Source organism: Silene latifolia, chromosome Y (genome assembly GCF_048544455.1).
Source record: "Silene latifolia isolate original U9 population chromosome Y, ASM4854445v1, whole genome shotgun sequence".
Classification (NCBI taxonomy): domain Eukaryota; kingdom Viridiplantae; phylum Streptophyta; class Magnoliopsida; order Caryophyllales; family Caryophyllaceae; genus Silene; species Silene latifolia.
In genome coordinates this window covers 375,629,912-375,646,765 of record NC_133538.1, presented here as the reverse complement: position 1 = coordinate 375,646,765, position 16,854 = coordinate 375,629,912, and the positions used below count along the sequence as shown (strand labels likewise).

Sequence of the window (16,854 nt, the reverse complement as noted above, 5' to 3'; positions counted from 1 at the left end):
CTCACTTGCTTAATTTTCATCATTAGTTTATTTCCTTTTTAATTTGATTAGTTTAGTTGTCTAGTTAAAATATCAAACTCTATTATTATCGACTTAGCTAAGCCTAAGAATTAGGACGATTAGTAATCTCCCTAGCTCCTCTGGATTCGACCCTCATTTTATACGACGACAAACCGTGCACTTGCGAGGTTAAATTTGAACCATCATGCAACACATTGAGACAGTTGGCCGCTCTGAGGATGGCATTGACTTTGTCAATTCCTATGTGGTTCGTTCTGTTGTAAACTCTAATATTTTGAATTACTTTGATTAAAATAATCAATTATCTGTCGCTGTTATTATTCTTATCCACATTTATGCACTCATGTATCTTATAGGAAGGCAGCCCTGAGGTAGACGATGACTCCAAGCTCACAGCTATCAATAAACAAGGAAGGCGGACCCTCCTCTCTCACAGTGTACGTGCTTTCCTACTTTTCTCCCTTGTAATTTCTGGGTTTGGAAATGCTATCAAGGTCGCTTTATCTTCCTTTTTTGCATCCTATTCAACCAAATTCATAACCATCACCTATCCAAGGCCAAGCAACAACACAAGGCAAGTTATTTGCATTTATCAAAATAATCAAGGAAAAGTATTCCTCTTCCTTTTTTTTTTCAAAATTATTCGGTTATGCTGCTATTAATTATTGGTTCTTTTGACTGTGACGTCCATCATTTGCATTTGACCTCTCATTAGATCTTGTTGGGATATTCTTTCATGTATTAGTGCATATTAGTCACTGAGAGTGACATACTTTTGGTACTGTATTGATTTCATTTGTTAGGAACTAGCAAAAAGTGCACGCTTTAAGCAAATATGGAAGCGTAGAACACATGATAATGAGTCTGTTCATGATGAAGCGCTGGGTGAAGTATGCCGTGTTTATGATGTTGTTCGTGTTGACATGGAGCCGATGGAGGAGACCTCTACAACCCAAGAAAAGCAGGAGTATGTTCCCTAACCTATGCTTGTAGCTGTTGTTGCCATAGTTTTTCATGGTGCAGTATTTTTAATAGTGTGGTGTTATTTCCATGATTGTTCAGTGAGATATCTGAGGAAGATCAGGAAGCACTAAGTAAATTCTTACCTCTGTTAAGGGAGTGTATTCCTACTGCCGCTAAGGAAATAGAATCTGATTTCTCTTGTCAAGCTTCTAAACAAGGTTTCTCCATCAATGTCCTTTCAATGCCGACCTCTACGTGTCTTTTATTATAATGTTTGGCTATCAAGACCTGGTGATACTACATGCTAAAAATAGATCCTATTCCTAAATGAGGTTTGTTCACATTTGACTGAGTGTTCCGTAGTGAACAATAAGAAGAGAATTAATCACTTTCTAGTCCGAGTTACTCCACCGGTTGCCAATTCATTTTATGATGTATCCGCTTTTGGCCTTGTGAAGAGGATTCTGTCTCCTCGTTGGTGTAGCCTTGACCCGTTTTATGTGAAACTTCACAGTACACACAGCAAATTGACTTGCAAGTTTTTATTTTTAAGTGCCTCGATCAACTTGTTCGTGAATTAGTTGACCAGTGAGCTATGAGCTATTTCCATGCAATGAGTAGGTCTTGATTAAGACAGTCTTAACTTACGACGTCTCACAAACTCCTTTTATTTTCACCTCTATCATAATTTTTTGTGAGATCCGTCTTAAGTTAAGACGGTCTTAAATAAGAATTGGTGCCATGCAATAATCTTGGAGACTTTGTAGAGTTGATTGCTCAATTTGTCTGCTAACATTTGGGGAAACTATTAGCAGGTTCCATTGATGAGTACGTCTACGACCTCTATGCTGTGAAGGAAGAGGTTGATGAAGTAGAGGTGTCTTACCCTTTTCCGCTGTAAGGCCTGCAATTCTGTGTCTCGCTGTGTTGATTTATCCATCTATAGTTCCAAAACTACTGTTTGATGGTAATTAATTATGCTTGTTGAACCTCTCCTGCTTAGGGTACAACTTGATGATGATGATCAATATTATGAGGTCCTGATAATTCGGACTGCGAAACTGATGATTCAAATGGCATCATCTGTTGGATATATACATGGTGGTTGACACTCCGTCGACCGCTAATGGCAAATGATAAACTTGGATAACGATAGAATCACGAATTGTTTTCCTTCAAGAGTATTTCGACCCTTACATTTGCCCCGGGTTGCACGAAATCTTTTGTAGGAAAAGACTATCAATTCCCTCTCGTTCTAGGCAAATAGAATCGAGAGAATACAAATGAAGTTTGTAATTTGTTTGTTCTTTCAAAGTCTGAATTTCAATCATGCATCAACATGTATTTATACATGTTCTGTATGCATACCCTAAAGAAAATAATCGGTTATTTCCAAGAGGTACCTTTTGGGACAAGTATGAAACAATGCAACACGGTTTATAGCAATTAATTGCAAAAACCCAATAAACATCACTCACCCCGATCGGGGACGTAGCTTTCCCAATTTACGTAAATTAAACTTGTTGAATTTTTGGCTAAGCATCATCAACCCCGATCGGGGTTAGCAACCCCTATCGGGTTAGCCAATTCTTCATTTTCGAGCTACGATAACATCGACTAATTTGCATTGTAACTTATTCTTTAAAATCGCACATTCAAACTTGTTTATATGAGCGTGTACTCCACACTCCCTAACCCATATTATAACTGTCAAACTTGCTACGAATTTTGGCCAAATCCCGATTGTATTCAAATGATATCGTGATTAACCTAAATCACCAACATCATCTACTTATGTTATATTTGCTGTTTATCACTCTTTAAATCTGACTTGAAGAAAACTACTAAATGAGGATTTTCTGCCTTGTTTAACAGCTGAAAACCATCCATACAATGATTATCCGGAAGAGGAGTCATCAGAAAGTGAGGACAAAACTGACACATCTGGAAGCGAGGAATCAGGGGAAAATGAAAGTGAAGATGAAACTGAGAGTGAGAGTGGTGCAAGTTTTCGATCCAATGACTTGGTGTCCGTAGATCGATTATGGGATGATGAGATGGATGAAAACTTCAGTGATGATTCCGTCGAGTGATTGGGCTTACTGTAAGATGCGTAAGTGAGTGGATATTGAAAAACCATCCTGATCCACTTTTCTAAATGAATCCACCATGATTCATCCGCACCACCACATTTAAATAACATTCATAATGATGTGTAGTTATGAACTCTTTATCAACACTAACATCGTCGTAATATAAATGTCATTTTCTCTTGTTTACTCTCTTTATTTTGGTGTGAGATTTTAATCAAAGCTAAATGAATGATTTAGACGGTGGGAGTACCTAGTGTTATCAAAACATATGCCGCTAATTTGCACCTAATGAAATTCAAGGGTCTAATTGCACATATTGACAAATCTTTGGGGTCAACTTGTTATTTTGCCCAGCAAAAATGTACTCCCTCCGTTCAACTCCACTTCGCAAGTATGTTTTTTGCACGGATATTAAAGGACGGATTAAAAAAACTATAAAAAGTACATAGGGAAAGAGAATGGTGGGGTTAAAAATGTTAAAAAAATATAAATGTGGGTTTTTATGGTGGATTAGTGTGGGGGTATGGATGACATTTTTTCTAAATATAAAGTGTGAATAAGGATAACATGGTCATTTTCTTGGCCTAAAAAGGAAACATGTAAAGTGGAGTTGAATGGACGAAAAAGGAATACAGGTAAAGTGGAGTTGAATGGAGGGAGTATACTGTTAGTAATGTGCCACTAGTCCGCCAATAACAAATCTCGAAACAAATTTCAATTAAAACAAATCTTTTAACTAAGAAAGTAATAAAAGCAAATGATATGCATAGTATAGATTGAGCTTACTTGAATATTTATGAATAATAAGTGATTAGGGATTATTATTATTATTATTATTATTATTATTATTATTATTATTATTGACAAGAAACTATATAATTATGGTCCAATTTAAGGATACTTGAGAAAATAAGTTGGGATGTGATTTGTATGAAACTAAAACCCTATTTCGATTTACACTTTAATTCTGGATATCACACTTGAAAATCAATTAAGAATTTCCCAAGAATTAATTTGTAACACCCCGTATTTTATAATAATATTTTATTATAAAAGTATTCTATTAAATTAATTAGAGAAAATTGTTGATTACAGCCTTATAAAAACCACTTTTTGAAAATTACAGCCTTATATAATTTTTTTTGAAAATTACATTCATAATATTACTTCTGATAATAAATTACAACCAAAATATTAACCCCGGCGGAAAATTGATGCCATTTTGAATTTTCGTGACTTACGTTCTTTTGTTAAGACCAAAATACCCCTACCTCTAACCTTTTATAAACCCTTATGTTCATCCCAAAATCAGATTTCACTACACATCTTCTCTTGAATTCTTCATTTCTTCAACAATATCATCTAATATAATTCATCCCTTTTATTCAAATTCTACCATAATCAATTTAATTCAATCTAATTCTATTATTTTCATTTTCTCTTAAAATTAATTAGTGTTATTTATCATCAATTTTTCCCAAATTGAAAATAATTAGGGTTCATCAAATTTTCCCAAACTAATTTTAGACATAAACCCTAAAATTCGATTCAATCAATTGAAAAACAACAAATTGCGGCGCATTGTCGTGGAGCTGTTCATCGCTGAAAGGCCAGTGAAAATGCAATAAAACAACAATAAAAGAGTGAAATGGAAAAGGGTGAAAAAGGGAGGAGGATTTCTGGGAAAACCTACAGCGAAAGAGGACTTGGACATTAACGCCTTTCTCCTTGACGTGGTGATTCGACATTATAAGTTAGTATCAGTGATGCGAAGAGAACGAGTGAAAGTGGAGAATGGAAAATGGAAAGAGATTGAAAGAATGTTGTGTTGTGAGAGAGGTAAATGATAGGTAAAGTGAAAAGATCTGGGTAAGTAGGCAAACAAATAGGCAAGGGCATATCGGTCACTTTTTGACAAAATTTACCGGAAACGTCATTATGGAGCAATTTTCAAAGAAAAGTGATATTATGGATGTAATTTTCAAAAAAAATTATATAAGGCTGTAATTTTCAAAAAATGATTTTTATAAGGTTGTAATCAACAATTTTCTCATTTAATTATTTCGAAGTGTATGGATGTATTTTGGAAATATTTATATTTATCGTCTTCGTTCTCTATTTTATTATTTCTCATTTAATCAAGTTTTGGAAGGGTTAAAATGTCCGTGCACAATTTTACTATTTTAATATAATAATTACTTTTCTAATATAAGCAGTCCTTACGTTTTAATATGGTCCAACCAGATTTATAATCAGATAATCCATTGTATGAGCTAATGAACACAAAGCTCATTAGTTAATTCCCTTATAAATAGATTTAACCTAGCAAGCAACTAGGTCATTCTATCTTTTTGTTTTCCCTCCTCCCTGCCGCACGCCATTCCTCCTTTCTTCCTCTTTTTGTTCTCTTTCTCCCTTTGACTCCATTGTTGTGCATCTTTTCTTCTCTCCAATTTAAAGATAAAATATACTTCCGCAATCCTTGCTGTAACACCCAGGGTTTGTAGGAGCGTTGCTGACTGACCATGTTGACTAAACAGACCTTAGGAATGATTGGTGAGAGATCAGACTGGTGATAGGAGACATTTTGGTTAGTTACTCGACCTAGCGGAGGCCACTCGGCCGAGTACCACCAATACTCGACCGAGTGGAGTCTACTCGGCCGAGTGTTCTTACACTCGACCGAGTATGACTGCTGTCGACGCGTTATTATAAATGCGAGTTCGCGAGATTCATTTCTATTTTTTTCTCATTTTCCTCGACAGTTTCTCTTTCTCTAACCCTAGACCATCACCCTACTCAATCACTCCATAGCCTCATACCTCTAAGGAGTTAGCCTAACCCCTACCATGGGAACGTCGGGATTCGCGGAGCGAGGTGATCGTGAGTGGTGGTTGTCTATGTCGTCACCGATGTGCTAGGTTAGGTAAGTTTCTGCCTTGTGTCTTTTTGTATGATTATTTGAGTATAGTTGTGTAATAGGATATGGTTACCATTGTTAGGGTGCTTAATGGAGTTGTGCGTGGCTATAGATGGAAGTCTTTCATGCTTTGTTATGAGGTAGGGTCTCCCTACTCAGTCTACTGTTAATTGAATTGAATTTTATGATTGTATTGTGAGTCATGGCTATCCGCTGATCATCGGAGTATAGTGGTTGTGGTAAGGTTGACGCTGTCGTGTGACAGCTGTGATGTTGTGATTGAGATTGTGGTGGAGTCACTTGCGGGAGTGGCTTCACACCCTAGTTCGCCCTCCGTGGAACCCGCCACGGGAGGGGATGTGCACATTAAGGGACAGGGACTATTAGTCGCTCGTTGAGGAGCTGGACTAGGTGGGGATGGGCTGCGGTCACCCACTGGCGGCGATGATTACCTGTTGCGATGGGTAATCTGGCAGGACTACGCACTTCGTGTGTAGTCGGTGTGTATACGAGGTGATGAGTTGGGATAGTGGATGATCAGCTACTTACTTTATTGTTTTATCTTATATTTGATTAGCCGGTACTGACCCCGTGTTGTTTTGTGGTATCTGCGGTGATCCATTCGGGGATGGTGAGCAGTTGGCTTAGCAGGTATTGTTGATTACTGCTGCTGGGATTGGAGGGATCGAGTCATCACGCTACCGGTCTAGAGATGTATAATCACAAGTGTTGTAATTGAACCGTGTCCTAGGGAACTTGAATAGTATGGTATTGTAACAGATTCTCTAATGATATAATATTGTCCTTGTATTGTCTAATTTGATCTACCTCCTCGGGAAACCGAGATGGTGACACCGTCATATACTGGAATGGTCCTTGGTAAGGCGTTCTGGTGTACGGGGGTGTTACAAAGTGGTATCAGAGCCGACGATTTTGGAACCTGAACTAAGGAAAATAATGAACATAGGGTGTCAATTAAAATGAACCTGGTGTATGTACGTTGGGAGAGTACCGATGCTAGATTTTGGGTGAGTAGGCGCCCTCATTTCAAAATCATGGCCCCATCGGACTTAAGCCAGACACGGGAAAAGGGTAGCTAGTGTGAGTCGTGAGTTGCTAAGTGTTGCGTGTTGTGTGCATCCATTGTGTGTGTATCTATTACTAGAGTGATATGTGTTAGTTAAATGTGTAGAAAAGTGGAAGTGAATATGAATTATTGCAATGTGTGAACAATGATAATTTAATCAATTTGTTTTAATTGGAATGTGTTAGGTGTGAAATTATTGTATTACAAATGTGAATAAGGTGTATGTTTGGTGATTAGCAGAAGTGGAAATGATGTGATATAGAACCAAACCTGGTAATTATCGTAATTATATTGTGTGACATGTGCCTTATGGGTACAGTAAAATAGTTTCTTAGTATAGTGAGGGATAAAGTGGAAGTGATGATTGTTTGGAGATGAATGTACAGATATATGTGCGGTTGTGTGTTTACATGGTAGGAATCAGCTTTAATTGTGACGAGCCGGAATCCCGGAACTCCGATCGATGTTATTTGATTTTGCAGGAACAGTAAAAAGTTACGACTCCTTATTTATATGAAAATTAGATCGAGTAGATGCGAGTACTCGACCGAGTAGACCAAACTCGGCCGAGTGTCAGGTTACATAACCAATTTTGTTAGAATAATAATCTATTCTGGTCCTCAAAACTCGACCGAGTAAGAATGGTACTCGACCGAGTATTGCACACTCGGCCGAGTATCGTAAGCACTCGACCGAGTAGTGAACACTCGGCCGAGTATTCCCAACACTCGACCGAGTGTTGCGGTAGCAGGCCAATTGCGGGTTATACAAAAACCCTAAATTCGTGCCTTTCTTTCTTATTTCCGCCTCCCATCTTTATCTTTTCTTCTCTCTAAAACTCCATACTCCTCTTCTCTCAAGCTTTTGGGTGAGATCTTGGTGCCATACTTGTCCTTAGTTGCCCTAACTCAGTTTAAGGTAAGATTTAAACTCATATTCCTTTATTGTTTTCAAAGATTTTGGGTATCAACATGCTATATTTCGGTTTCTTGCTAAAACAATCTGAATCTTGTCCTAAACTATTTGATTTTCGAATGTGAACACATATAGAACTTGTGTACATCTTTGGTTGATTGATTTCATGAGGAAAAATTCACTTTCTGAATTCTAGGGTTAGCAAAACGAAATTCTTCTTATTGTTGATGAGTATTTCCTGATTGAAGCAATTTAAAAACTTAAAACTAGGTGAATTGTAAAATACATGGTGATTTCTGATAGTTTATCTTCCAAAACTTGTTCTTAAATCGGTATACAAGTGAAACAGTCCGTCTTTGTGTTGAGAGTTTCCAATGTCAATCCTTTGTTAAAGATAAATTTTCTTGCAGTATGGTGAAAACTAGAGGTTTACCCAACAAGAGACCTCGCGCGGAGGTCCAACTCGAGGTTGGGCAAGGTAGCGATGAACGGTTTACCGCCGGTGGCGGCTCATCCATCAGTAATTTTCGCTAACTTTGATCATCGTAAGGCTTTCGTGGCTCTTATGCGTCGTCCTTTTCGCCCCACCCGTTGTGTCAACCCTAGTATTCTTGAGACTCTGGGGATTAAGGAAGACATAATTCACATTTTCAAGATTTTGGGCATGGAGGGGTTGTATCACTTGAGAAAGAAATCATACCCTCACTTGACCCTAGAGTTTTTGAGTTCTTTTGTGTATGATAAGAAGGGAAAAACCGTCTCTTTCCGTCTCATGAATAAGGATCATGAGCTCACCCTGGATGAGTTGGCTGACCATTTAGGTTAGAGGCTGAGGAGGATGACTACCTTAGTGACGTGGCCAAGAACAGTGGCGCACCTCAGTATCTACCTTATTTGGATCGCGAGACCCGCCCTACCGTCGGTGCCATGTTGATTAATGATATTCAAAGACGTTTCCCTTCGTATGTTTCTAAGGATGTTGACTGTCTACTTTACTCGAGAGAGGACGTGAGTAAACTCAACTCTCACGAGGTCATGCTTCTTGTGTCCTACCTTAACCTCCACCGCCGGAAACCGTTTTACTACAAAGTGCCCCCGGTATAGTGTGCTCTAGTCCGGGAGCGCATGGCACGATCCGAGACCCGATTTGTTGCTTGCGGGGCCATAGTGACCCGCCTAGCTCGGCCGACCGGCCGACTTTGAGGCCCCACCTTCCGAGGGGAATGAGTATGTTGAGGTTGTACCTACCATGGACGCCTTGATATTGGCGTCGAACCGATGGTTGAGGAAGATGGATGATGGGTCGTATGCTTGGAGGGTGAGAGGGACTATGTGGATGGTACTTAGGACCCGGCTCGTCTCCCCGTTGTTGATCATTTGGCCGAGTGGGAGCCTTGTGGCATCCCTAGACTCGAGCCCCGTCTTACCCGATCGACCCTCGGATTCTTCCGGGACTTACCCGAGCCTGGCCACCGTGCCCGAGGGGGCAGCAGCACCCCCCCACCTAGGGAGCGTCGTGGAGTTAGGCAGCCTAGGGGTGACCCGGTTGTGTCCGAGCCCTCTTACTGTTTCCGACTCTTACCCTTACCACCCCTACCAGTTCTCGCCGTACCCTACGGTGCATGACCCTAGGATGCGGCCTCATGAGTGGCCGAGCGGATCTCTTCTACTTTGGTGCTCCGCAACCTTCATGAGATGACCCTTAATCGGGGCATCGGACTGATTTGGCACGGCTGTGTTTGGTGGAGAGGACCGGGAGTGGATACGGGAGTGTTCCACGATTATGGGGTGGACCCGAGTTTCGGAGACCTCCAGAGGAGACCGAGTTTGGCTACCTCGCGGGAGCCAACTCCGTGATCACCGGGAGGGGACTACTCGGCAGCAGCAGGTTTTCCAGTGCGGGGAGTTCAGGTGCAGTACCTGCGGCGCGGTGGCGGTGATGACTTGGAGGAGGGTCCTCGTTCTTCGATCTTGGATGTTAGACTGATTTAGTTGATTTCTTGGATGTTAGACTTATTTGGTGGTGATAGACCTGTTTTGTTGTGTCAGATTTATTATCTCTTCTTTAGATGTTGCTTTCGGTATTTGGTATTTTTCGTTGGATGACTGTATCTGGCCATAAGGCCGTTAGTTAGCTAATTATCGTAGGCGGATGTGTGGAATGTCGACTCTGGTTGGGATTTGTTATGTTTGTTCTTTGCTGCGGAAAGTATTGTGCAGGTAATTGTGAATACTCTATGTAAAATCGTTAGAACGCCCTCTGGATATAAAAACTCGGCCGAGTATACGCCGTACTCGACCGAGTAGAGCTCACTCGGCCGAGTGAACAAATTCACTCGACCGAGTATTGCTCACTCGACCGAGTAGCCCTCATACTCGGCCGAATGTTGAGGTAACAGAAGGCACAGGTGAAGTTTATATGATAACTGTATAGAGGAGTGGTCCATGTCCTATTACGTTATTCTATACCATAATAACCCACATAGGTGAATGATAGTTATACCAAGGATACGTGATTGTGAATGTTTGTGTTACGACGTTGCTTGGAGTGTCAGGAACTTGGAATGGTTTCAGGGAGGAAGACTCAAACCATTGAAATTATGTGAAAGGTAACACCTTACGCAACCAGCGTAGTGGTTGTAATAAGTTTTATATGGAGATATGTTTGGTTACAGTGATAATTACCTCAACGATTTTCGCGTCACACTGCCATTTCTCATAAATAATTCGGACCGTGTCATACGTTATTAGGTTGCTGTAATGTTTTGGTCCTTATGAGTCACGAGTATGTAGTGTCATAATCTGGGGTATGCTACAAGGGTCTATGAGTAATGTCACCATCTTTGGGTGCGCGTTAGCTTTAGTTAATAGTGAACTTCGGGGACGAAGTTCCTTTAAGAGGGGAAGAGTAATGTCGCAGAATTAAGTATTTAATTATGTAAGATGTGTGTTTAGTTATACCTATGATTTTGGAATCACATGTATGTAGTTAGCATTCGGAATTTATGTTCATGTTTCCTTGAAGCGATAGCTTATGTCGATGGTTCCTTGAAGCGATAGCTATGTGGTATTCGAGTAATATAAAGATTATACTATACACGGGGGTCTCAACTCAGGTGTTATGACAAGTATTTTGTTTATGAAAAATGTATCTTAATTATGTATAAGTAGTTAATTTTATGAAATATTTAGAATCATATGTATGTTAGGTACGTTCACATTCGGGATTACTGGCTTACAATTATGGTTTCGTTAAGCTGCATCTATGTTGTATTCTATTAATATGAAAAGTTTTATGGCACAACGGTATCAAGTAATATATGAAAAGTTTTATGGCACAACGGTATCAAGTAATATGAAGATTCGATTCAATTGATGATAAATGATTTACGTGTTCGGATTGTGGTGATGATGTATTTATGTGCTTCGCAATGGTGTATCGCCTTGCATTCGTGTATTTAATATAAACGTATGGAACGTGGTAGTACAAGTGTGTATGGTTTTCTTACATTGTGTAAAGTGTTGCAATTGCATATTTGTGTAGGTATAGGGTGAATCTTTGTTTTGTGAATAGGTTATTGTTTAGAAGGGTAGTTTGTGATAGATGATTGTTGTCGAGTAAGTTAGCTGATGGTAATGTATGGATAGTGTGAATTTGTGTACCTTTGAGAAGGTGGTTAAGGTCATGGTACGTAATCTTGCGGGGAGTGTTGTGCGGGCTGAACTTCGGGGACGAAGTTCTTTTAAGGGGGGAAGACTGTAACACCCAGGGTTTGTAGGAGCGTTCTTTGATCGACCATGTTGACTAAACAGACCTTAGGAATGATTGGTGAGAGATTAGACTGGTGATAGGAGACATTTTGGTTAGTTACTCGACCTAGCGGAGGCCACTCGGCCGAGTACCACCAATACTCGACCGAGTGGAGTCTACTCGGCCGAGTGTTCTTACACTCGACCGAGTATGACTGATTGTCGACGCGTTATTATAAATGCGAGTTCGCGAGATTCATTTCTATTTTTTTCTCATTTTCCTCGACAGTTTCTCTTTCTCTAACCCTAGACCATCACCCTACTCAATCACTCCATAGCCTCATACCTCTAAGGAGTTAGCCTAACCCCTACCATGGGAACGTCGGGATTCGCGGAGCGAGGTGATCGTGAGTGGTGGTTGTCTATGTCGTCACCGATGTGCTAGGTTAGGTAAGTTTCTGCCTTGTGTCTTTTTGTATGATTATTTGAGTATAGTTGTGTAATAGGATATGGTTACCATTGTTAGGGTGCTTAATGGAGTTGTGCGTGGCTATAGATGGAAGTCTTTCATGCTTTGTTATGAGGTAGGGTCTCCCTACTCAGTCTACTGTTAATTGAATTGAATTTTATGATTGTATTGTGAGTCATGGCTATCCGCTGATCATCGGAGTATAGTGGTTGTGGTAAGGTTGACGCTGTCGTGTGACAGCTGTGATGTTGTGATTGAGATTGTGGTGGAGTCACTTGCGGGAGTGGCTTCACACCCTAGTTCGCCCTCCGTGGAACCCGCCACGGGAGGGGATGTGCACATTAAGGGACAGGGACTATTAGTCGCTCGTTGAGGAGCTGGACTAGGTGGGGATGGGTGCGGTCACCCATCGGCGGCGAGGATTACCCGTTGCGATGGGTAATCTGGCGGGACTACGCACTTCGTGTGTAGTCGGTGTGTATACGAGGTGATGAGTTGGGATAGTGGATGATCGACTACTTACTTTATTGTTTTATCTTATATTTGATTAGCGCAGTCGACCCGTGTTGTTTTGTGGTATCTGCGGTGATCCATTCGGGGATGGTGAGCAATTGGCTTAGCAGGTATTGTTGATTCTTTTGGGATTGGAGGGATCGAGTCATCACGCTACCGGTCTAGAGATGTATAATCACAAGTGTTGTAATTGAACCGTGTCCTAGGGAACTTGAATAGTATGGTATTGTAACAGATTCTCTAATGATATAATATTGTCCTTGTATTGTCTAATTTGATCTACCTCCTCGGGAAACCGAGATGGTGACACCGTCATATACTGGAATGGTCCTTGGTAAGGCGTTCTGGTGTACGGGGGTGTTACACTTGCTCTTACCTCTACATCATATTCATCTTCAAATAATTTTATGGGATTTATTTATACGGACCTTTAGATCTATCTTTAGGGCCCCTTATTTTTATGGGTAAAGAAGAAGATCTTTTCATGGTGTTTTCAAGGGTTTGTTTTGTGACATTCCTTTGGCGTTTTAAAAGAGGATCTGCATGCACGACTTCTTAAACATGGGTTCGTGCGTCCTTAAAGGCGGTTTTTGGTAGTTGACATGTGCGTTGGAGACAAGGATTTGATGGTCATGTCTTTCATGAAGGTTTTCATTAATTTGCATCATTAATAATTGTTAAAAAGGTAACTAGGTGTTTCTCTTTTATTGTGTTTATGCCAATTGATGTAAATAATATGATTTAATGATTGTTTTGTATGATTGGTACATGTTTGACTGTTTATTATCATGTTTGTATATGTTTTAATGTCTTAATTATATATCATATGTTGCTTATTCGGTAATTATGGGTGTCATGAGCGTAATTAGGGTTTGCGAATAAACCCTAATGGCAGCATGATAGGCGGCCAAGAGTGCTCTTCGAAGTTATAGCTAAAGCTAGTATAACCTTGATGATGATTCAAGTGTTATAGCTGAAGTTAGTACAACTTTGGGTTGTTACTCAAGTTATGGCTGTTTAAGTTATAACCTTGGAAATATGAATTCAAGGTTATAGCTGAACCTACTATAACATTGAAGTGCGAGTCAAGGTTATAGCTGTGACTAATGTAACGTTGGGATTATGGCTCAAGGTTATGGTTGACGCTAGTATAACTTTGAGTTTCGTGTTAAGATTATGGTTGAGATTACTATAACTTCAAAGGTATTTGTTGAAGTTATAGCCGAGGTTAGTATAACCGCACATCTAAAGTCCATGTTATGGTTAAGGTTACTATAACATTGATCATTAGTGTTTTTTTCATATGTAGAGTTGTACCCAGTTGTAGTATAACATTGAGTTTGCTTATGTCTTTGGTTACTCTATTCATATGATAAGTAGTACAGTCGATTACACTGTTCTATGGTTTGAGTCGTGGTGTTTGTTCATGCATTGTTGGTGCTGTCAGTTGTACTGTGTACTTGTTATTTGGTTGGTTGTATAGATGATGATAGTATCAGTTATATACTATCGGAATGAACAAATGCTACCCTTCGGGGATTCTTATGGTCTATGGTCGAGGAGGTAACAGAGGCAGTTTTTTATACGCTCTGTTTCCCGAGTGTCATTCGGTGTAGCAGAGGCAGTTACTTATACGCTCTGTGTTTCACCGAGAGGTCTGGCCAGGTCTTAGGCATGTAGGCAGTGGTTATACGCTACACATAGTGTGGATGCAGTTCGTTATACGGTCCGCAGTGGATGCAGTTCGTTATACGGTCCATACCGACTATGGAGGCAGTTCGTTATACGCTCCATATCTAGAGGCAGTTCGTTATACGCTCTAGTGGTTAGAGGCAGTTCGTTATACGCTCTAACGACGTTCATTCTATACACTGTGTTTGTAGCTAGGGGCAGTTCGTTATACGCTCTAGTGGTTGGAGGCAGTTCGTTATACGCTCCATTAGTCAGAGACAGTTCGTTATACGCTCTGAGGCTTATTTGGTTTGGTTATGGTTGCATTGAGTTTGATTGTCCTAGGTTTCTACATGGTGTCGTAACATGGGTTGTTGTCATGTGTCGTCTCATGTGGTTTAATTTAGAGTTATTAATTAGGTGGTTGTCCTAATATGTCCTTGTTGATGGTAAGTTAATGTTGAGTCTTCATGAGTATAGATGGTCTCACATGTTTACTAGTTTTGAATTTCAATTGTTAATGAATGTTGGTTATATTCAATTGTTGTAAACATGACTGGGAGAGCATCTAGTTACTCCTGACTGATTGTCGACCTCCTTCTGAGGTTGTTCAGGTTGAACGCTTGCTGCTGTTTGGATGATGTTGTTTGGGATGCATCGAGGGGCGAGATGAATAATAAATTAGGATTTTGTTTTCATGTTTTTAGAACCTTGGATAATGTAATAGTTTGGTTTTGGATTTAGTAGCGAATCGGATTGGTTAGGTGTTTCCGCCAACTTGACCCTTTTATCAGTATTATACTCTGATATTTACTTTATATTACGTTTTTCCTTTGGTTCATAATCCGGGTTGTTACAGTTGGTATAAGAGCGAACACGCTCCTAACTCTCGCTTAGTTGACGACTAAAATAAATTGACTAAGTAAATAAGTGAGAGTAAAAGGGGTAGAAACAATTAAGGACTTGTTTGTTTATGCCTTAATGTTTCATATCTTTGTTAATTGTGTTGTTCATGTACTTGCTTGTTTCTGCATTAATATTTCATAATGTTATGAATTGTATTAAATGTTTTGTCCACTTATGACCGTCGAGCATGCCTTGTTGATTTTAAAGTTGCACTACAAAGAAAATATTCCATAGCGACGGATAAATCCGTCGCAAATAACGAAATACCGTCGCAAAAATAGTATTTGCGACGGAATTAGCCCGTTGCGTATAATCGTCGCAAAATAAAACTTTGCGACGGAAATTCCGTAGCAAATGAATTCCTGCGACGAATAAAGGCGTCGCAGGATTCCGTCACAAAAGTTGGTCCTGCGACGGAAATTCCGTCGCAAGACACTGTTCATGCAAGCCACGTAGCCTCTAAAGTCAAAAAGAAAGTTAATATCTGCGACGGAGATTCCGTCGCAAAGCAATGTTCATGAAGGCCACGTGGCTGCAAAAGTAAAAAAAAAAAAGTCAAGATCTGCGACGGAATTTTTGTCGCAAATCACTGTTCCTGTAGGCCACGTGGCCTCTGAAGTCATGCCAATAGTCAACATCTGCGATGGAATTTCCGTCGCAGGAAAAAAAGTTCCAGGGGGTTTACAGCGTTCCCCAGCTCCCCCAATTGCTTAGAAAGCAATTACATACGGTTTCCTGCAAACACACATAAAATTCCAGCATTTGACAAATTCACAACTCGTTCAAGACGAGATTTCCAAACAATGTTTTCGCATTGACTTAAAATAAAAGGTTTACATAAGTTTAGTACACAACAAACTTAAACTAAATACGTGTTCAACAAACTTAAACTAAATAAGTGTTCAACAAACAAAACTAAATAAGTCCATAAACCAACTAATAGCTACTAATCAATGCACGAGAGTGAATGAGGTGAAATGAGTAGAATTAGGCCTAGCATTGTCGCCACCATCATCATCAAAGTCATTTCTACCTTGAAATACACCTACGGGGTTACAAGTTTGAGTAGTAAAACCTTGTTGGCTCAAGAACTCCTCTATTGCCGCAAGCCTTTGAGATTGTTCGGCCTCGACTTGCTTAAGCCGGGCATTCTCTTTTGCGACTCTACCAACAAAACCCGGAGTATGAGGAGTAGAAGTGACGTTACCAGTCGAAAGGCGGTTGTACGTCCAAATGTGTGGTGCTGCATTTCCCGCGTCAAATACTCTACCTTTCTCATCAAATCCTCCATGTTCTTCAATATAAATCTCATTATCATCGACCCCTTGACTCTGAAGCTGCGTTTTCTTTGAGATGATCATACCCTATATCATTAAAAAGCGAAATATTAGATACCATCTACTAAATAATCATGATTGAAAAAATGAGTTAAGTTAAATAATTATAGTAACTTACGAAGAGTTGACTGCCTTTTTTAGATAACCATCCTTTTGTGCTATGCTTCTTTGATTTCTCCAACAACTTCAAAGCGGACGGAATTTCTCCT

General features: G+C 39.9%; 1 protein-coding gene across 1 annotated transcript; it reads left to right on the top strand.

Annotated features, from left to right (window-relative positions):
- Nucleotides 1-205: 205 nt before the first annotated feature.
- Nucleotides 206-2,442, top strand: LOC141631888 (RNA-directed DNA methylation 4-like). The gene is made up of 6 exons (XM_074444501.1): nucleotides 206-268; nucleotides 378-458; nucleotides 825-988; nucleotides 1,084-1,202; nucleotides 1,800-1,881; nucleotides 1,988-2,442. Exons 1-6 carry the CDS (start codon nucleotides 206-208, stop codon nucleotides 2,091-2,093), a joined length of 615 nt encoding a protein of 204 aa, XP_074300602.1. The 3' UTR covers nucleotides 2,094-2,442.
- The last annotated feature ends 14,412 nt before the right edge of the window (nucleotides 2,443-16,854 follow it).